Genomic DNA, 22,065 nt, shown 5'->3' on the forward strand with positions numbered 1-22,065 from the left:
CTACTGGGAAGACAACTCCTCAAAATAAATACATGAACTAATGGGCCGCTTGCAGATTGCAGTGCAACGGTGTATTCGTCACTGGTTCGTCACCAGTCATGTTTTCTTTTTTACAGACACTTGCACTGATGCTGATGTAGGGTACTCAGAATTGATCATTAAAGAGCCCATGCTAAAGTTAAAAGTTGCGTCTTTCTGAAAATTGAAACAGTTATAAACACGTATCCAAAACATGACATAGCCCGTTTTGTTATGTGCATAGTTTTCAGTCCAGATGGTGACCAATTTAGCCAAATTTAGCAGTTTCTTCCATTTACAAGTAACCCAACGTTTTAATTACAGAGGTAGATGCTTTATGAGTTTATTCTACCCACACAATTAAGCAGTTATGCGCCATTGAAAAAATAAACGAATATTATTAATACGTTTAACGTTTATAAGGCCTGTTAATTGTATTCATGAATAGACAGACAGATTATTACAGTACAGTATTTCGTGTTACTGCCCCTTTAAGAATTATAGCCGCTCTAACTCCTTGGAAGTTCATAACACTGGAGCACTTTCAAATTCTTCCTGTTACAAGTAGCTTGCACGTTAGCCCGTCTTAAATTTAATCAAACCCGAAAGAGGCACGGGTTTACTCCTTGTATTGTCTATTGTAACGTTAGCCTAAAAAACCCAGTTGATCAACTAACTTATTCTCCGAGCAGAGGTAAACAGAACACGAAAAGTAAGTTTAAGCTATACTGTTTTAAAATGTTCTAAAGGTTGGGTTAGCTAAATTCGACTACCTAGCTAGCTGGTACAGGAGCAGCTCTTCACGCTGTTATCCATCGAGTCTATCGAACGATTTCATTTTATTGCTGAGCACCTAATTGAAAGTTTTGTTTCGACTGTAGCACAAGCTAGTTGGTTGATTCGAGTCTACATGTTTTGTATAAACGTTTATAAATTAGCTACAATATGTGAAACGCAAACAACATATGGCTAAGAAGGCAAGAGTTCAGCATATTGATACCTTACCATCTATCGCCAATTTAGCTCGTTATGAATTAATTTGATCTGAGTTACCCAGCTAAATAATTCGCTGCGATTAAAAAATCCAGATAAATCTATTATCTAGCGTGTTCTCCTACATGCCATTAGTTAAATCCTCGCCTGCGGAATTATCGATATAAGAGGGACTAGATATATAAACAGTGAGTTATCTAGAGTTAGCTAGCCAACTAACGTTAATGGAATTAACATTTAAACAATTCATCTGTTTCCCGCAGCAATAATAGTTTCAATGTGTATCCTTTTTTTGAGTATCGTTTTGGAAACGAGGTAGAATAGTTTAGAATCATACTTTAATTTAATCTTTGAAGTTGTCATTTAAGTTTCATGCATTTTTCTATTTTATTATTTAGACTAGTAAGCCTATTTCTACAGAAATGGCAGATGAGATGGAAGCAATAGGGGACATTGGGGAGGAGCTAGAGGACACCACCGACGCAAAGCCGGACAGAAAAGGGAGATTCCTTCTCTTCGGGAGGTGAGTACCTGTGAGTCACCCTGTCAGGGGGAGACGCGACCTCAACTGTTCCTAGTGTTGTGTCGTTCGCGAACGATTCGTTCAAAAGAACGAATCTTTTGGGTGAACGAAGTGTACTGAATCACTTCGTGAAACGATTCGTTCGCGAACGTGAACTGGTAGTTCACTGACTGACTATCGTTCGCAGTTCACTGAACGTACTGCGCCCGCCCCGAATCGTTCACGAACGACAGTACACTTGCACGAATCGTTCGCGAACGACAGTACACTTGCCCGAGTCGTTGGCGAACGACACAAGAATAGTTCGTTCCTCTTGCTGTGAGGAGTCTCTGGTGAGGAAAGTGGGTATGAAATATGGATAATAAATGGATAATAATCGAACATCACTGTCAAGTGTGCTGTTTATTTTCAATGAAATAACAAGCATTTTTAAAAAAAACATGTCTCAAAGTAGACTACATTTTATGAGAAAACGATAGCCTGTATCTACTTAGCCAACGTATATCAGCACTTTCTCTTTCAAGCAGCCGTTAGAACAAGTCACGGTAAAGACATCAGCATCTAGGGCTAACACAACACATTTTGGGAAATTTAGTAAAATAAAATGGCCATATCAAACGCATTCTTTCAAACTAAATTGTTTAGAATAAAATCGAAAACAAAATTTTGTTAAAAATAGGGAAAGAAAGGGCTTGGTTCTTTGGCTATTAAATATTCTGTGGGAAAATGCTCTGTCTATAGCCTACTTTTTAAACCGGAGAACTACATTAAATTAAAATAAAATAATGTGCTAATATATGAACCGCGGTTCGCCTGTTTTCATTTTCGGTAGGCTACTAACCATCAGCTGTTTTCGGTACAATTTTTCGGTACACTGGGTCACTCAATCACTCACTCACGGACGACCTGAGAGGGACGTTTGGTAGGACGCATGCGCAGGTGGTGCTTCGTTTAGTAGGACGCATGCGCAGGTGCATCTCCCAAAATCACCACTTCGAACGGCAAAAATTTTTTAAGCACAGCTTTATCGCCTAACGTTACTTTAGCTAACCCTAACATGTTAGCCTTTCGCCTACTTTAGTTAACCTAGTTAGCATGTGCCACCGATACAGATGTATGGACACATGGAGGACAACAAATAACATTACAAAGGTGAGGACATGCCATAGCTAGCTAGCTATATAGTTAGCCAAGTTTTACTCATGACACTTTGTACAGGTGCGCCATGGGTCTGGACGGTTTCGTGCTTGTTTTTCATTGGACACAGCCCCCTTATGTAAGTCAACCCAAAAGTGTGCAGTATCTAGTTAGCGAGCACAGACACTTACAGCTCTTCTATGGCATTTGCCTAGTCTTCCTCTTTGTCACCATTATTGTTCACAACAGAATTAACTAAACATGTGCATTTTTATATGGATATATACAGTTGAGGCCTAAAGTTTACATACACCTAGGCTAAAGACATTCAAACTCAATTTTTCACAACTTCTCACATTTTATGTTACCATACATTTCCTGTGTTAAGTCAATTAGGGTAGCTACTTTATTTCCATGAGAGGTCATTTCAAAATAATAGCTAAGAGACTGATTTATTTCAGCTTTTATGTACTATATCAGATTTTCAGTGGGTCAAAAGTTGACATACACATTTTTGTTAGTATTTGGTGGCATTGCCTTTTAGTTGCTTAACTTGAATCAAACTCTTGGGGTAGCCTTCCACAAGCTTCTCACAATACTTTGCTGGAATTTTTGCCAATTCCTCCTGACAGAACTGGTGTAACTCAGTCAGATTTGTGGGTCTCCTTGCTCGGACACACTTATTCAGTTCAGTCCACAAATTGTCTATGGGAGTCAGGTCAGGACTTTGTAATGGCCACTCCAATACTTTCACTTTGTTGTCTTTAAGCCATTTTGTTACAACTTTGGAGCTATGCTTAGGATCTTTGTCCTGCTGGAAGACCCAGTTGCGACCAAGTTTTAACTTTCTAGCTGATGTCTTGAGGTGTTATTTCAGTATTTGTAGATAATCCTCCTTCCTTTAAATGAAAAAATTAGCTGCACCAGTGCAACCAATGTTGCACTGTAAACAGTTAGTCTGGAGCCCTGGTCAAAGCAATTACAAATTTCACTTTCTTCCATAACATTAAGCCTTTTAAAAAAAATAATTTAATGATAAATTAAGTTATTTCTGGAGCTCATTCCACGCTGAAGGAGCTGAGAACTGGGACACTTTTTTGCCAGCCTCAGTACGAGCCTTTGGCACACACAATAAAACACTGTTTTGTGAGCGAAGCCGGTATTTTCCATTTGTCTGCTGGACAATGTACATGCATAGGTAAGATGGAAGCAATTTCAATATGGCCTTGTAAATGAAAATATACCAGTGACACAGCCTATGTAATGCCAGATAGGGCTAGCCCACTCTCCTATAGAGAATACAGTGATGTGTGAAAAATTTGTAGTTTGTGACAAACCTCAGTGCCCCATGATACACCATGTCCAGTTGACGCAATGAAGCTAAAGGTGCATGCATATATAAAATGTCTCCATAATCTATTACTGATAAGAAACTAGCTGAGACTAGCCTCTGTCTCACCTCAAGAGAAAAACAGGACTTGTTTCTAAAATAAAAACTATATGAAACTTAAAATTGAGACCACCGTCTATTAAAAAACCCAGGTACTTATAAGTTGTCACCTTTTCAATTGGTTTATTCTGTGTGGTAACGATACAAGGTAATGGCTGTGGCTCTATCTTTGACCTAGCGTACTTGTGGTGCTGGAGTACATTACACATTGTTGTCTTTAATTTTTTTTCTTGTGAGCTTTGTTTTTCTCAAGAGGAACTGAAAATAATTTATTTGTGTGTAAATGAAATGTCTGTTCCAATAGGTGAAGTGGTCGGAGGGTTGACACTGTGTGCCCAGTGTCTGAATTCAAGCAGATTTCCCAAGTGTAAGACTTTTCTCACCCACAAGGTGGCGCTGCTGTCTTTCAGCAAGCTTTTGGGCCCTACGCCAGCCAGTGCAGTCAGATGGAGAGCCATTTGAGTTCAAACCTGATGGGGTGCATAACAGCAATTTCACAGCCGGAGCTACTCAATAAATCAGTGGGTTTTCAAACTAATAAACATTCATCCTATACTCCACTGTAGTGCTCTCTGAAAGCTTCATTTTGATGGAGGTGGTGATGTGTGTGGCACATTGAGACTTGGGCACTTCGCAATCAACCAGATGGTTGCATGTTGAGCTCACAGGCGATGCCGTAGCCCCTTGCCAGCTGCCAAAACTGAACCTCCACCACAGAGCCGTCTGAATGGATAACGTACAATAAGGGCCACATGCATGACAATGGAGGCAAATGTATTGGCAGATTAAAAGTACAAAGACGAGAAAACATGACGCTAGCAGGAAGCTCTTGAAGCTCCTAATGGAAACTCCCTTTCAAATTTGAGGCAGCTGTGCTCGTGGTAGCTCTGTCTGCAGAAGGGTTAAGGGTTTATATTCACGACGGTGTTCTATAAGGGTGGAAAACCCCTGGTCGCTCTCGACTTTGCTTTGTTTTGCAATGTTGTCATGTTTATTTCCTGTTGCTCACAGGGAAAGTTGGCTCCCGCCCAGCTCCAGACAGAGTTCAAGTTCCATCGACTTACTGCAAAAGGCACAAACCGGTCAAACCAGCAACTGGAAAGAAAGAGAATGGGGGGGGGGGGGGGAGATGTTTATCTAGTCCCTGTACCAAAGAAGAGCTTTTCAGCTTTCCTGTGACCTGTGACCCCTGACACATAAGAACCATTCGATCCCGACAGACAATAGCAGGTAAGAGCATGGGAATGCATGACCCAGCAGTTTTGGGGTGCGAGAGCGATCAATACCAGACCTGAAAGGCCCTGTGCTACCCAGCGAGACTCAAGGTTCACAGCGCTCAGCTGTTGGATGGATGAGCTGTGGCTAGCACAATAGCCGGGACATCTCTTAGCTAATGTGCTAATCGGAACATCGTTTCATACACTAATGACAGCAACCTGTTTGCCCGACTTTCAAAATCCTCCATGTCATTTTTCCATGCTGAATGTATTAGCTGCTGGAAAAGACACCCGCAGCTATTCTGGTTCTACCGCATTTTTCAGGAATGTCAGGGTTGGATTCAGTTTCGTGAGTCATGTCTGTCCCAGAGCGCCTAAAACATTCTGGCCTTGTTTTGCACTGTCATGTGTTTCCAAATGAGAGAGTAGAGAGCAGTGTTCTTTTGCAAATCAAAATCTCTGCGGGCAAATTGGGGGTGGTACGGTGGTGGAGTGGATAGCACTGTCGCATCACAGAAAGAAAGTCCCGGGTATGAATTGCCGTGTGGAGTTAGCAGTTCTCCCCGTGTCTACGTGGGTTCCCTCTGGGTAATCTGGTTTCCTCCCACGGTTCAAACACATGCAGGTTAGGCTAATTGGATACTCTAAATTGCCTGCGGGTATTAGTGAATACTGTGTGTGCCCTGGGATGGATTGGCAACCTGTCCAGGGTGTTTTCCTGCCTCTTGCCCAATGCTGGGATAGGCTCTAGCCCTCCCTGTGACCCTTACCAGCAATAAGGGGTTAGTTAATGGATGGATGCAGACTGATGGTATTGACTGATGTGTGTGCAAAGGAGCACTGGTCATGTTGCTCCATAACCCCCATGTGTAATTTGCACAGGAAGGCTCAGGTCATTTTGCACATCAGCACAATAGTGCCTTCATCTGGCTTCTTAAAACAGTCTTGGAATCATAGAAAACACAAATGGGGCCTTTTCTGTTAAAGGAGTAGATCTTGCGGTTTCAGTGCAAACTGTAAGAGATAGCTGGCACCACTGATTCACATCATCAGTTGTGTGTCTCCTGTTGATGACATGTCATGTCTCCCAGAGACCAGCTAGAGTACAACTGAGACTCCATTTGGACTTCTTTTCTAAACCTTTTTCCCCCATTTTTTGTGAAGCTGGTACTTCCTTGGCAGTTTGAGCAAACAGACTGTGAGTGCCCAATTGACAAGCAGTGGTCACTGGTGAATGATGAGACATCTGGACAACACTGGGTAATTATGTATTGCTTTGCAGGGCTGTTGGCACCTAGCAGTACTGGCTTGGTCCAAATTTGATACCAGAAGGTGGGGTCCATCCACACACTGGAATAATAATGATGAGCCACAAAGCAGCACCTATTTGGATTTTAAAATCAGAGTTTGTTGGGGTTTTCTTGGTAGAAGGTAGCGAGTAGATGCCCTGGTTAAACAACACAGAGCAGAATTTTGCATTTTTATATTTCACAGGCATGCTCTATTGCAGCATGCAGCGTGTGTAATCCAGAGCATCTACATATTATAAACTATACCAGGTCAAAACCTAGTATATGGCTGGACCGGGTGACCAATGGTGTGACGTCATCACTCACTCAGTTAGTCACAGACATTCAAGTTTGTAGGGCTCGCCCCGCTGTTGCGGTCCAGCCAAAAACAGTCTGCATACTGAGTTTTTTTTTCCCATGTTTTTGTGTTACATTCATATGAAGTTTTTGACTGTTTAAAGAGATATTTGTGCTTAGATTTCTGTGATGTGGTTAGCATTTAGGTAAGAGTTTGAAAAGTTAATGCAGGATTTAATCGTTTTTACAAGACATAAGGGCAAACTTAAGAAAAAGTTCAGAGGAAATAGAGGGAGGAAAGAGAGAGAGAGAAGGGGGAGAGAGATGCAGCAGTGAAGTCCCGTTTCTTCACCTGTACAAAACTCTGATTATGATTAAATCCTGCATTAACTTTTCAAATGGTCATTTTCAGACAAGGTTAAGTATACATTTCGTAAAAATTATTACACTACTAACTAACGCTTGCAATATTTATTCCCAGATATTGACTGTAGAATGACACGGTACCCATTCTTCTTATTGTAAAACTTGACTGCGCTCCCTTTTGTTATGTCACGTTTTTTTTAGATGCGGAAGTAGAATTCTCTCACAAAAACGACTCCAGAAGTCACTGTAGTGTATATATAAGTATATTCTTATGAATATATAGTTCCTACATCATTTTCCTACACATTGATTCACTGGGGTCTCCAATCTGCAATATGCCCTTTAATAACAACGTTCTTGGAGACTCAATGTGGGAAAATTGCCCAATATGGCAACACTGGTCTCTACTGGAGCGCTGATTGGATAGTTGAAAATGCCTTGAACGATTGGCTTTCCATACCGGAAGCGTAAAAGCAGTGCCAAAAGTCTGTCTGTAGCTTTCTTCTTGTAAACTGTGCGTTGCATGTAGAGGGAGCATCGCACGTAAAAACTGTTTTGCATTCATACTTTTTCTGTTCACAAATGTTAATAAACCATTTCAGATCACAAAACACAGGTACATTTTAATTTACAGACGTGACCCTCCCCCCTCACGAAAATCTATATCCACAAACACAACGTTTTTTTTACAGGTTCAACTTGCAGAGTACAAACACAAACCATAAGTTGCAAGCACAGGTCATTGCTTACAAGTACAAAATACTTTTGTTTTGGTTTCAACTCGCAATGTACAAACACAAACCATAAGTTGCAAGCACAAGTCATTGCTTACAAATACAAAATACTTTTGGCACTAATTTGAGGCCATATCTAGAGACTATCCAGCACTACGTCAAGCCTGGACTTGTATATCCCAAAGGTCCTCCCCTTTCCCATATGGCCGGTCAAGCAGTCCCACTCATTTGTAATTGTCAGAAATCATATCTGCAGAATTTAGCTTCCACTAAATTCTATTTTTTTCCCCTTGTTGTGTTGATGGAACTCAACTCTTGTCAAGTCTATTTTTGGTATATAAGCTCCCACTTAGTGTCATTTTGCTAACCCAAAATAGATGAATTTTTTTCAGTCCTTCCTTGTGTCTTTTATATTTAATTTCAGAAACCACTTTAGTTGCCCCATTCGTACTTTTCACAAGTTTTTATATCGTTCCTATAGCATGGTGCCCACGCCTTCTGGCACAGTACTCGTAATGTAGGCTATAACCTCCAGTGAAGCACTTGGAACAGACCCCATGTGAGCGGCACTTTTGAATCCAAATGTCTTTATTTGACCTTGTTGGTGGATCATTCCAGCATGAGAGAGGAAACACAAACACACATATACAAAAATATAAGCTTTAATGACAAATAATTGTTATTGGAAGTTAAGTAGTTTGGTTGTAATATGGGATAGGATAATGGCACAGTATAGCACAATACAATTCCGTACATATAATGTAGAATGTAGTGACGAGTCAGACGTTACAGTATTAGTATTATAGTTCATAATTGAAGCGCTCTCTCAACAAGGTTGCTGGGTACCGCTACACAGAGACTCACTATGAACTAATACCATTTTACGCACGCAGCCTATGATTAGTATGAGACAGACAACAATCAGTAGCGCTAAGTAACACAAAGTTCTTTAAGCATACAATTAGGTTTACAGTCTAGCCGCTGTCTTGCTACTGCTTGCTCCATACGGATGTACGTATAAATATCTAACGGTAGGTTAAACTTCGGATTATGGCGTTACTTACGAGTCGGAGTGTGGAGAGGAGAGGAAGAGAGGAAAGAGGGAGGAGAAAGTCATCCCCGAGACCCAGCTGAGGCAGCACACGCTAAGTTCTAGGGTAGCTTCCTAAAAATCGACGTGAGCCACCACTCGGGTACGGAGGAAAAAGGAAACATTTGAGAAAGGAAAAAGGAAGAGACGCGCCTCGGTGGTCATTGACTTAAAAACCTGGCCGGGAGTGAATAGTCTGAACTGTCATTGGCTGTTTGGAAGACACACCTTCATATCACGTCCGCCTTTACAATTGTGGGGTGGGTTTCAATAACTTTGGTAAATATTTATTCAGTTTTGATCTAGTTGGATAATTATTTAGCAATACAAGAAAGGTGAATATACTTTGTACCCCGACCTTCGTTGTGAGTATTACCCATACCAAACATGATTACTTTTGGTTTAGGTTGCGAGAAGAATTATTTCTAAGTCGTGCAGACTAGGGAACTCAGCAACGCGATACTGTAATATTCTAATAGCCTGCACTCACTTTGAGTTTTTCAGACCTGTTGGATATTGGAATTGTATTTGCTAATTATTCAATTAGACTTTCCTCCATTTGCTGGTGTGAATGGAGCAGCCTTGAAATAATGAGCTAGTCGCCGGTGGTGCTCTATAGGGACGGAGTGTAGCACAGTGGGTAAGGAACTGGGCTTGTAACCGAAAGGTCGCAGGTTCGATTCCCAGGTAAGGACACTGCCGTTGTACCCTTGAGCAAGGTACTTAACCTGCATTGCTTCAGTATATATCCAGCTGTATAAATGGATACAATGTAAAATGCTATGTAAAAAGTTGTGTAAGTCGCTCTGGATAAGAGCGTCTGCTAAATGCCTGTAATGTAATGTAATATGCAGCAGTTATCTAGGTGCCGAATTGGCACAGTCCAAAGATATCACACCGCGAGCGTGGTTAACAGCGAATGAACATTTGTTACTATGCCTCCACTACATGCAAGGAGATTGTTAATCCCCCGCAGTGTCATCTATAGCTTTGATCTTAGAATTATGAGTATCTGGCATGAGGGGTCTGGCGATCCTGAAGTGAAAGATAGTTTTGGAATGTTGAAAGTAACAGACAGGCTCATTTGGGAGCTTATGCAGAAATAAAACATTTGAGCCCTCAGAGAGAGGACTGCAGAGAAACAACTTACAGCTGCCCTACAGGTGTATATATAGTAGGGTGGGAGCATGTTGTATGTTTAGTGTGTAGTGTATATATAGTAGGGTGGGATGATATTGTATGTTTAGTGTGTGGTGTATATATAGTAGGGTGGGGGCATGCTGTATGTAGTGTATATATAGTAGGGTGGGATGATGCTCTATCTTCAGTGTGTAGTGTATATATAGTAGGGTGGGATGATGCTCTATCTTCAGTGTGTAGTGTATATATAGTAGAGTGGGTGCATGTTGTATGTTTAGTGTGTAGTGTATATATAGTAGAGTGGGAGCATGTTATATGTAGAGTATATATAGTAGGGTGGGAGCATGTTGTATGTTTAGTATGTAGTGTATATATAGTAGAGTGGGTGCATGTTGTATGTTTAGTGTGTAGTGTATATATAGTAGGGTGGAAGCATGTTGTATGTTTAGTGTGTAGTGTATATATAGTAGAGTGGGTGTATGTTGTATGTTTAGTGTGTAGTGTATATATAGTAGGGTGGAAGCATGTTGTATGTTTAGTATGTAGGGTATAATAGTAGAGTGGGTGCATGTTGTATGTTTAGTGTGTAGTGTATATATAGTAGGGTGGAAGCATGTTGTATGTTTAGTGTGTAGTGTATATATAGTAGGGTGGAAGCATGTTGTATGTTTAGTGTGTAGTGTATATATAGTAGGGTGGGAGCGTGTTGTATGTTTAGTATGTAGAGTATATATAGTAGAGTGGGTGCAGGGGCTGGATTATGTGCTTGTCAGCAGAGAGGTGATGGCGTCCCTCATGACCTCAGCAGTGCAGCTGAATGGCTCTTTAGAAAAGTCTGGCGTGGTGACCTGCTGACTCAGGGCCCCGCGAGGCCCGCCGCTCAGCACTCGCACTTCAGCCTTTATAGAGTAGCGTTGAGCATGTGGGGCTCCTAGCACACGCAGACCACACACAGCTTTGGGGGCCGAAAAAGGAGAGAAAAAAGAGGAGCTTCAGATGCAGAGTGGCGTGGTGATTAATGAGGACCTCAGGTAGGTGTGCGCTAGCCCCGTTATGGACACCCGGGGGGGGAGTGGAAGGGGAGCTGGGAGGGAGCCGCGTTTGAAAACGGGGGGTAACGGTGCGGAGCCTGGGGGGGGTGCACGTGGCCTCGTGGAATGGTCCGGCAGGTGTCATTAAAATGGCTCGCGGGGCTGTGTGTGTGTTCTCATTGTGTTGCGGTCGGGTAACCTGTTGACTAAGCTGTTCTGGACGCTCGCAGACATGGAGAATACAGAGGCGGCCGGCCTCCCGCTCTGACACGGGCTCTGCTAGAAACAGGAGAACTGAGATGAATCTGAAACAAACTCTTTTAGAGCTGCAAGATTGAGAAGATTGTGAAATCTGACTGTCAGCAGGGCTTCAGTAATCTTTGGGATATTGTGATTTATTGGTAAAGATAGAGGAATACATTTTAAGTAGTTGAACCACTGCTCCTCATTCTGCCGAGTGGTATTACTGAAACTCTACTGAGTACATTCGCCTGGTACATTCATGTTCCATTTAACGTTTTTCTGACATGCTTGTTCATTTAATTTGAGATAGTACATGTTAAGCTGGAAATGGATTGATTTTCTGAGTTTAATCATTTCTGTGAATGTGCTTTTGTTGTAGGCTGTGTGATGTTCAGATTTGTGTGTTGTGACAAATGTTAATGAGTTATTGGAGAAAAAGAAGCATAAGGAAGGAAGTGTTTAATTTAGCATGATGGATGCCTCGATTGTGGCGACGGACTTTGTGTTAAAGCGTATAGTGAAGGGACCCTGCTGTTGCGCAGGTCACATGACTTAGTGTTGCAGTGAGGTTGCGCGATTCCCCCTTCAGATGAAGCATTGTGGCTTTTGGTGGCTGGCGTTTGATTGGATGGCTATGAGGAATCTCAAACCCCACCATTTCAGGCCTGGACCGGCCCCTCTCTCCTCCAGGCCTGTGTCTCTCAGAAGGTGATAGGACCACGGCTCTTTAAACTGCACCAAATCGGGTGCGAGAAAAGGTTCAACCATTTCACTGAGTATTTGCACTTAATGCATAGTGTGGCACATCCTAAATTAATGTGAAGAATTGAGAGGTGAATTTTCAACAGCTGGAAAGGGAGGTTTCAGCAATGTCTTGTGGCTGGGTATAGGCTTCTACAGGTTGCACATCCGTATGTTTAATTGAATTATACTAAGACCAAAACTAGCCTGCAAAGGTGGTGAGTAGAATATAGGAAGGGGAAGATTGAATGCATGCTGAAAACAGGCTCCTTAGTGACTGTTGTAGTTTGTATGTTTGCTTTGACGTGGAACAAAATTAGTTTTTATCGTAGTGGTTTGTATTGCATTATCTTTTGTGAAAGTGTCTTGAACTATTGGAGTCTACTATTCTTTGGCCTAGAATATTGTATAATTGTAGCTTGGAACATAGCTTGGAATAGCTTTTCTCAGCAGCTTTTGTATTGTTGTAGATTGTATAATAGTTCCATCAGTGCAACTTGTACCTGCCAGTACTAGGTAGTTTGTATTGTTGTGCTTACTGCATTATAGGTGATATTGTTGTAGCTCTTATTGTTGTAGCTTTTATCATGGTTACTAGCATTGTAGCGACTTGTTTCACTGTAACATCTCATTGTGGATTGTATTGTTGTAGCCTGTGTTGTGTTAACTTGTATCATGCTAGATGTAATAGCAGTATACTGTACCCTGCTAATACACCTTAGGGCACTCAGGTGAATCAGCTGAATGGTATGGTAAAGTGAGTGTTTTTAAATAGTCATGGTTCCATTTTCCATTCATTAATCTGTCAATCTGTTTCTTTCTACTTGTACTGCAGTGCTCTTCTCTGTAATTTTGCGATTACAACATTATTATTCATAGTTTTTTATGTTCATGTTCCCTCTGTCATTTCGCAGCTTCCTCCAGGGTGCTTATATTAAGAGTGCTCAATGATTAAATCTTTACTCCCCCAGTTGGTGTGACGTCTCTCCATTTGGGTTTTGGGGCAGGTGGTTGCCAGTGTGACAGAATGCTGATGGTAGACACAGATCACATACGCACATGTAGACACACATCACATACACAAACAAATGCAAACACACACACACACACACTCTTTACATGTGCATATGCAATGTGGTTGAATGCACTTATCCTACATGGTCAGGCAGTCTGCATGAGAGCTATCTCTTTGTGAATCCAGTGTAATGTAAAATGCAGGTGCACATGCATGCATACACATATATACACTCATGCATGTGCACACGGACACTCGAATACAGAAACATGCACACACACACACACATTTTTTGTCCGGTGTTCATGATCCATAATTATTTACTGTAAAGGATCATGATTGTTCTCGATATTTATTTTTTAATCACTTCTTAAGTAATTGGTTATAAATAAAATCCTATTATGAACAGTGAAAAGAGCACTTTGCAAAATAGATTCAAATTAGATTTCTTTTTATTGAAACTTGCAGGTGTAGAAATGAAGGCTTATTGCTGGGGCAGAATCAAATTTACTCTGTGTATTTAAAGCACTGGTCCTCCCCTGAGTCCAGACATTGAGTCAAAACCAGATGTGCTGCCTTGCAGGCTGTCAGAATGCTTATGAGCCAGAGGCATGTAATTTGTGATTAGCAGGTGTGGTGGAGTTTTGATTGTGTTCCAACCATGATTCGGTGCCAAGGGCCCAGATTGAAAAAATTGTCAGAAACCTCAAGGTCATATGCGATGATTTGTTTGATTATTACATTAAAGGGAAGGATTATTTGGGTATGTACTACTAAATATATGTCCTGTATTATTCATCTATGTACTGTATAATGACATAATCAGGAAGACAGGCATGTTACAATCAGATAATATGCCTGTCTCGCTCAAGGCCCCTCTCTTTCTCTCACAGTAAGAAGAAGAAGGATGGACCAGCGTTGGGTCAGGACCACTCTACTGAAAGCCATTACAGAATTGTTTCACCAACATTCCAGTATAAGATGAGCCACCAGCGAGTGGGCAAGTGCGTCATCATCAACAACAAGAACTTTGATGAGAAGACAGGTACCCAAACACCTCACCCATTCACCTCAGAAATGACACCAAGGTGTCTGCTGGGTTCTGCTGGAGGACTGCAAAGAGAAAAGACGGTAGCTGGCTGCCCACGCATTACCTACGTTCTAGCGCAAGTCCTCCGCTTTTGTTTTTGACCAATCAAGAATGTTCTGCTTTTGACTCCTTGGTTGCTTTAGCAGTATGTTTGGGGCCGATGTCCTTCTGCGTGGTGAGTTTTGAGGCATTTAGTTGGATGGGAGCAGATGTTTCTGTTTACTTTAGAATTCATCCCACTGCTGCTGTCAGCAGTCATATCATCGATGAAGACAAGTGTGCCAGTTCCAGTTGCAGTTGCAAGCTATTATACTACCTCTGTCATGTTTCAGAGATGAGACGGGTGCTTTGGATCATGAGCAGTTCCTTTCTTTCTCTACACTTTCTTCTTTCCATCATTTTGGTACAGGTTAATAGTTGCTTCATCTGTCCAAAAGACTTTGTTCCAGGACTCTCTTTTTTATGTACATTCTAGTAAAATCTAACCAGGCCATTCTGTTCTTGAGGCCTACCAGTGGTTTTCATCTTGTGGTGAACACTGTTAAGGGTTTGACACATCTATGGCTACATCCTGGAGGGTGTTCTTGTTTGACAGTTGAAAAAGGTTTTCTTGACAGTTGAAAACGTTTTCTTCACAATTGAAGGATTCTTTGGTCACCCACTACAGTGGTCTTAGTGGTCTGTCAGGTCATTTGCTGTTCCTCTGGATTTATTGTGATTTTACAGCCTCATAATGGCCTGCTGTGTTGGCATTGACACTTCTTAGGTCCTCATGTAGAGAGGCAACAGGCTCCGACTGCAAATGCCACATTTAGAGTCAACTCTCAAACTTTTGTTAGCTTTTTTGTGCATGAACTAATTATGCAAATACACACAGCTGGCCAAGAAACAGCAGCCAATTGTCTCATTATTTTTGGTGCCCTTAAATGTGGGATCTGTCTATAAAAAGGCCTGTAATTCCTACTAGTTCACCCAATATGGATGTAAATACCCACAAATTAAAGCTGATCATCTGTACTTTAACCTCATATTCTCTGTTTAATTTCTAATCCAATGTGTTGGAGCACAGAGCCAAAACAACAAAAATTATTTCACTGTCAAAATACTTATGGACTGCACTGTATTTTCAAGTAGTATAGTAGTGTATTTATTTTTATTTGACTTGTAAAGAACTTTGCAGAACACTTAGTATGAAAGTTATGAATACGATTGTTGACTGTTTGTTGTTTATTGTTTGTTATTGTTTACTATTATCATTGTTTACTGTAGATCTGTACAGACCTGTGTAAACGAGTGGTTAGAATACAGAATATCAATTAGTGGTTCGAATATCAATTCAGTTATAGTAAAATTTATATGAAATCAGCAAAATATTTACCCAGAATTTTTTTCTGGAAGTATTTCCATTCTACTTTGCTGACACAACTTTTATCTGGTTGGAGAGTTCTATTGCACACTTGGGGAAAGGAGCTAAATCTACATTCCACCAGGCAGTTTTCACCCACACAAATGAACACTCAAATATTATGGTCCTGGAGAAGGTTTTATGTCAAGCAGGTCTGGATGCAGTTTTAGGGCTTGGCGTGCAATTGGCTGGGAGATAAGGACAGGAAATAAAACATGGGACCGATGGTTTACTGCAAGCGCTGACAGGCCTGTTGTATTGTGTGGGGGTGTTTCAGGGATGAATGTGCGGAACGGGACGGACCGAGACGCAGGAGAGCTGTTCAAATGCTTCAAGAGCCTGGGGTTCGACGTCTGCATTTACAACGACCAGACCTGCGAGAAGATGGAGCGCCTACTGCGAGAAGGTGACATTATCGGCAGTAACAACCCTACTCCTGTCCCAGTTTCCCCACCCCCCATCAGCACTACAACCCTTCTCCCCCATGCCATTAACAGTTCTTCCCCTTGGCAGTAAAAGACTTTATGAGGGGATTGTGCATGTGGAATTTATTAGGTGATAATGTGGGAGGAGTTTATAAGATACTGATGTGGATGGAGTTTATGAGGTATCACTGCATGAAATTTATTAAGTGACAGTCTGGACGGAGTTCATGAGGTGCTGATCTGGATGGAGTTTATAAGATACTAGTCTGAGTGGAGTCTATTAGGGGCGGTGTGGAGGGAAATTGTTTTTGCCACAAGGTGGAGTACCTTTATAGGAACCCAACTCCATGCATCTCGCTTTGTTTGGGTGGGTGTAGTGCTGGGTGGGTGTAGGGTTGGTTGTAGGGCTGGGTAGATATGTTTGGTATAGGGCTGGGTGGGTGCAGGGTTAGGTGTAGGGCTGGGTAGATATGTCTTGTATAAGGCTGGGTGGGTGTAGGGTTGGGTGTAGGGCTGGGTAGATATGTCTTGTATAAGGCTGGGTGGGTGTAGGGTTGGGTGTAGGGCTGGGTAGATATGTCTGGTTTTGTGCTAGGTGGGTGTAGGATTGGGTGTAGTGCTGGTGGGTGTAGTGTTGGGTGTACAGTTGAGGCCAAATATTTACATACACCTAGGCTAAAGATATTCAAATTCAGTTTCTCACAACTCCGCACATTTCATACATTTATTACCATACATTTATTTTTGCTAGTAAATTAGGGCATCTACTTTGTTCACATCAGAGTTCATTTTAAAACAATCGATTAGAGACAGATTTATTTCAGCTCTAATTCACTATATCAGAATTCCAGTGGGTCAAAAGTTTACATACACCAAGTTCACTGTCTCTTTAAACAGTCTGGAAGATTCCAGAAATTGATGTAATGACTTTTTAGTTTCTGATTGGCCAATTGTCATAATTAGGAGTTAATTGGGAGTTAATTGGCACCTGTGGCTGTATTTAAGGGCCTACAGTGGGGTGCTAAAATTTGGGCACCCCTGGTCAAAATGCCTTCTACAATTAATATCTAAGTGAAGAGAAGCTAACCTGGTCTCTAAATGGTACAAAGTTAAACGTGACACATTTCTTCTTTCCTTTAAAACAAAATTACTTTTTATTTTAATTTTTTACAGTTTTTCAAAATAATTTTTTTTAAAAAGGAAAAGGCCCTGTGCAAAAGTTTGGGAACCCTGTTAGTTAGTTCTTTGTAACTCCTCCTCGGGCAACTATAACAGCTTGCAAACACTTCCTGTAGCTAAGAGCCATTTGATTCTTGCTTTGGAATTTTTCTCCATTCCTTGTGGCAGAACACTTCTAGCTCAGAAATATTCTTTGGCCTCCTTGCATGCACGGCATGTTTAAGATCTCTCCACAGAATTTCAATAATATTTAAGTCAGGGGACTGTGGTGGCAACCCTGGAATTATATTCTCCTGACTTATTGAAGCCCTAATGAGTAAATCACCTGGGTCTGGGCCTTGATAATTATCTTTTTAAAAAGTAACGAAGAATAATTCAAAAGGGTTCCGCAACTTTGCACAGTGCCATTTTCCTTTTTTATCATTTAAAAACAGTAAAAAATGAAAACAAAAATTAAAAATTTGCAGAAAGGTCTCACTTAGAGATTAATTGTAACAGACATTTAACACAGGGGTGCCCACATTTTTGCACCCCACTGTACCTTTAGAGCCACTGCTTTTTTGCCCTTGATGCCATGGGAAAATCCAAGAAACTCTGCCAAGACCTCAGAAAAAAAATTGTGGACTGAACTAAAAAAGCAGGTACAAGCAAGCAAGGAGGCCCACAAATCTGACTGAATAACACCAGTTCTGTCAGGAGAAATGGGCAAAAATTCCATTGTGAGAAGCTTGTGGAAGGCTACCCCAAGCGTTTGATTCAAATCTCATTTGAGATTTTACTTCTAGGGCTATATTTTAAGGATCTAAGCGCATGGTCTAAAGCGCATGGCGCAAGTGCATTTAGGGCGTGTCCAGATCCACTTTTGCTAGTTTAACGGCGGATAATCTGAGCGCAAAGTAAGGCACATGGTTCAAAGGGGTTGTACTTAGTCTCTTAATTAATCATAGGTGTGTTTTGGGCGTAACATGAAATAAACCAATCAGAGTGTCATCTCCCATTCCCTTTATGCTATTATGATGGCGGATTTGCCAATTTTATAATGTATCATTCTGATAAATATTATGACTAACCATTATGACGTATTTTTTTTAAATATCGCGTGTTGTGCACCTGCCTATGTAGGCGCATATTACTATCTTAATAATGCGCCCTTAAAATAAGAGTAAAATACTGCGCCATTGACTTAAGACCAGGTATTTGTTGGTCAATCGCGCAATCGCTTTCTACTGCCTCAAGATAGCAATGCGCCTGACCACACCTCATTTTAAGACTAACACGCCCATGGGCGCTTAGATGGGCACAAGTACATTTGCTATTTAAACAGCGTGGGCGCTGGATGGGAGAATGACAATTGCGTCGGTCTGAAACTAGCAAAGACACTTGCGTTGCGCTTGGCACCGCATTGCGCCGGGTGTAAGATAGAGGCCCTATAGTTTCATAAAATGAACAAACTAAAGGTAAATAATCATTATAAATAGTTAATTTAGATGATAATATAACACCATCGTCAAGTAAAGAAAGCATAAAATGAGCTTATTATAGCATCTTTTATGATTAAATGCCTCCGGTTTTAAAACTGACCTGGTTGAATCATATATATTGTTTAAAAGCTTGTTTCCTGGAGCGTACTGCTGGAATGACCACATGTGGTTATTTCCTTTGCTGTCACTGTGAGGATGGATGAAAGACAAGCAGAACTCTTCCACTTCATTGGCTACTAGCGTTTAAAGGTCCCTTTAACAGCCATTTTCTCAAAACTGTATATTGCCCATAGGTTATTCAATTTATCTCAACTTTAACAATAGATACAGCTACATAATTTTACATACTGCTTCTTAAATGTTATAGCTAGGGCGTGTCAGAGGCTTTTTTTATATGTTTTGTCATTTTCATTTTATGTGGCATTATATCAGTAAAAATTAGGGCTGTTAATTGATTAAAATTTTAAATCGAATTAATGACATGATATGCTGATTAATCAATCGAATGAATCACAATTAATCGCATAGATCAATATTTGCTTGTAAAAGCCCCCAAATTAAGATATTTCAGCTCATATCATATTTCAACTTGAACATAAGCCTATCACTTAGCCTAAAATGTGGCCATAACAGTTAAAAAAAATAATTATTTAACATAAGCTTATCACTTAAGCACCAGTGTGGCCATGACAGTCTTTTACCCATAGCGTGCAGGAACTGCCGCCGTGGGCTATGGAGGCAAATTGTGATTACTCACTCACTCACGGACAACCTGAGAGGGACGTTTGATGGGACGCATGCGCAGGTGGTGCTTTGTTTAGTAGGATGCATGCGTAGGTGCATCTCCCAAAATCAACACTTCGAACAGCACAAGATTTTTAAACATAGCTTTATCGCCTAACGTTACTTTAGCTAACCCTAACATGTTAGCGTTTCGCCTACTTTAGTTAACCTACTTAGCACGTACCACCGATACAGATGTATGGACACACGGAGGAAAACAAATACCGTTACAGAGGTGAGGACATGCCATAGCTAGCTAACTATATAGTTAGCCAAGTTTTACTCATGACACTTTGCACAGGTGCGCCGTGGGTCTGCACAGTTTCGTGCTTGTTTAACTATTTAACAACTAACGCACCACCGGTTGGAATTGTACAATGCATGGTGTCAGAGGGGTGCCTTCGTAAATTCACTTGGGTGGTGTCAGTGGCTCTTGTCTTTTAGAAATTAGCGCCGCTCTCAGAGGCTCAGAGCCACACCCACTACTCCAGCTGAAGGGCCGGTTTGTCAGAGTGTCTGAACCCCATAATGGGTGACAGTGTGGCAAAATGTGACGGTTGGGTTATTTGGCAATATAGGTAGTGTTATTCAAAACGCAGCAACTTACAGTAACATCAGTACATCGATTAATTAACATATACATTAAATTATATTATATGCGTTAATTAGCATTATTTTTTAACGCGTTATTATATAATTAATCAATTAATCAAAATTAATGCGTTAATTTGACAGCCGTAGTAAAAATAGGTCAAAAACTTTTTTTTTCAGCATGTACATATTGTTTTTGGTATAATGAATTAACAAAAACAATATTCTGACAAAAGCCTCTGACAAGCCCTATTAAGTTATTGATTAAAAAAATCAGTTCAGATTTTGTCTGTTGAGCTTAAATATTGACTACGCTTATATGCGAATTAGCGCATATTTAATGAGCAAATATTTCAAAAATTAAAAAAATGAAAAGTCATAATACAAAAAACCTTGTATTTATGTGTTGAACTGGTAAAAATTCATTTTGATATGAGTAAAGGATTTTTTTTCATATTAAGGGGTGGTGCCTCCCCTTGCCACCAAATATTAACAAAGTGTATATAAACTTTTGACACACTGAAAATCTGATATAGTACATAAAATCTGAAATACGTCTGTCCCTTAGCTATTTTTTTTAGATGACCTCGCATGGGAATGAAGTAGATACCCAAATTGACTTAACACAGGAAATATATGGTAACATGAAATGCGTGAAGTTGTGAAAAATTGAGTTTGAATGTTTAGCCTAGGTGTATTTAAACTTTTGGCCTCAACTGTAGGGCTGGGTAGATATGTCTGGTGTATGGCTGACCCTCTTTGCATTATGATCCACAGCTTCTGAGCAGGACCACAGTGACAGCTCATGTTTCGCCTGCATCTTGCTGAGCCACGGAGAGGAAGGGATGATCTACGGCACAGACGGCGCCATGCCCATCAAGAGCATCACCTCCCTCTTCAGGGGAGACATGTGCAAGAGCCTGGTGGGCAAACCCAAGCTCTTCTTCATCCAGGTGAGCAGTGGCCGGTAACAGGTCGCACACATCAGGCATATTCATTAACCAAGGTCCAATTCATAACTAGTGAGAGTGACCACGATTACATGCTCACCATATTCCGAATAACAATCTTTATTCTGGTTATGGTCATATTCTTATTATGACGTTTACATGCGCCATAAAAATAATAACCCAATCTTATTCCCATATACGTGGTTAGCTGGATATTCCGTTTTCATTCTTCATTCAGAACGAAAGGACAGCATCCTAGTACTTTTTATCTGGGTGTAGCTGCTGCAGCCTTAAACAAATTGTTATTTTCATTTTTTCCGCCATACATGTATTACACAACGTTTTGTTCTTTGATTCTAGAAGTGTGGGCTTTGTGCTTGCCAGAGCATTTTTACAGTAAACTAGCTGGCTGACTTCAACACCCAGAAGACACCTTGCAAATTCATGCAAAGACCATGTTTGAGTTCTCAGCAGATTAACATGGTCGTCATTTTTGGATTGTTATGCAACCGATGTTATTTGGATTTTGCATATTCGAATAAGGGTTTTGCTTTTCAGAATATGGTGTTTACATGGGCTTTATCGTAATCGGAATGCTTGCATGTAACTGTGATCAGTGAAAGTTAAAATGTGAAAATGTAAAAGCTAAAAGAATGTAAGTCTGTACAGTTGAAGTTGAATCATTGAATAAATACACAACACTTAAATCTGTTAAAGCTTAGTAAATAACTAAAGCATTTACTTTTTATATTTAAAATAGGAATTAACTCTAGAAGATATCACGAATTGTGTCAGAAAAACAAGCGTAGGCATAGGTTTTGATATAGAAAATGAATTTTCATTTTCCTCTAAGATTCTACAATTAAAACTTTTTGCA

General features: G+C 40.6%; 1 protein-coding gene across 3 annotated transcripts in view; it reads left to right on the forward strand.

Moving 5' to 3' along the window:
- Window positions 1–550: 550 nt before the first annotated feature.
- The window catches only part of casp7 (caspase 7, apoptosis-related cysteine peptidase), a 30,932-nt gene continuing 9,417 nt past the window's right edge, over window positions 551–22,065 (forward strand). Inside the window, exons 1-5 of one of the 3 annotated variants that reach the window (XM_064321240.1) lie at window positions 551–730; window positions 1,410–1,534; window positions 14,178–14,329; window positions 16,057–16,185; window positions 21,016–21,191. In XM_064321240.1, the coding sequence (XP_064177310.1) occupies window positions 1,434–1,534; window positions 14,178–14,329; window positions 16,057–16,185; window positions 21,016–21,191 (558 nt within the window). In that variant the 5' untranslated portion in view covers window positions 551–730; window positions 1,410–1,433. Of the gene's footprint in view, window positions 731–1,409; window positions 1,535–10,466; window positions 11,286–14,177; window positions 14,330–16,056; window positions 16,186–21,015; window positions 21,192–22,065 lie in introns of those variants that run through there. The other 2 variants (XM_064321241.1, XM_064321242.1) reach the window with 2 other exon arrangements.

Source organism: Anguilla rostrata, chromosome 2 (assembly GCF_018555375.3).
Source record: "Anguilla rostrata isolate EN2019 chromosome 2, ASM1855537v3, whole genome shotgun sequence".
NCBI lineage: Eukaryota > Metazoa > Chordata > Actinopteri > Anguilliformes > Anguillidae > Anguilla > Anguilla rostrata.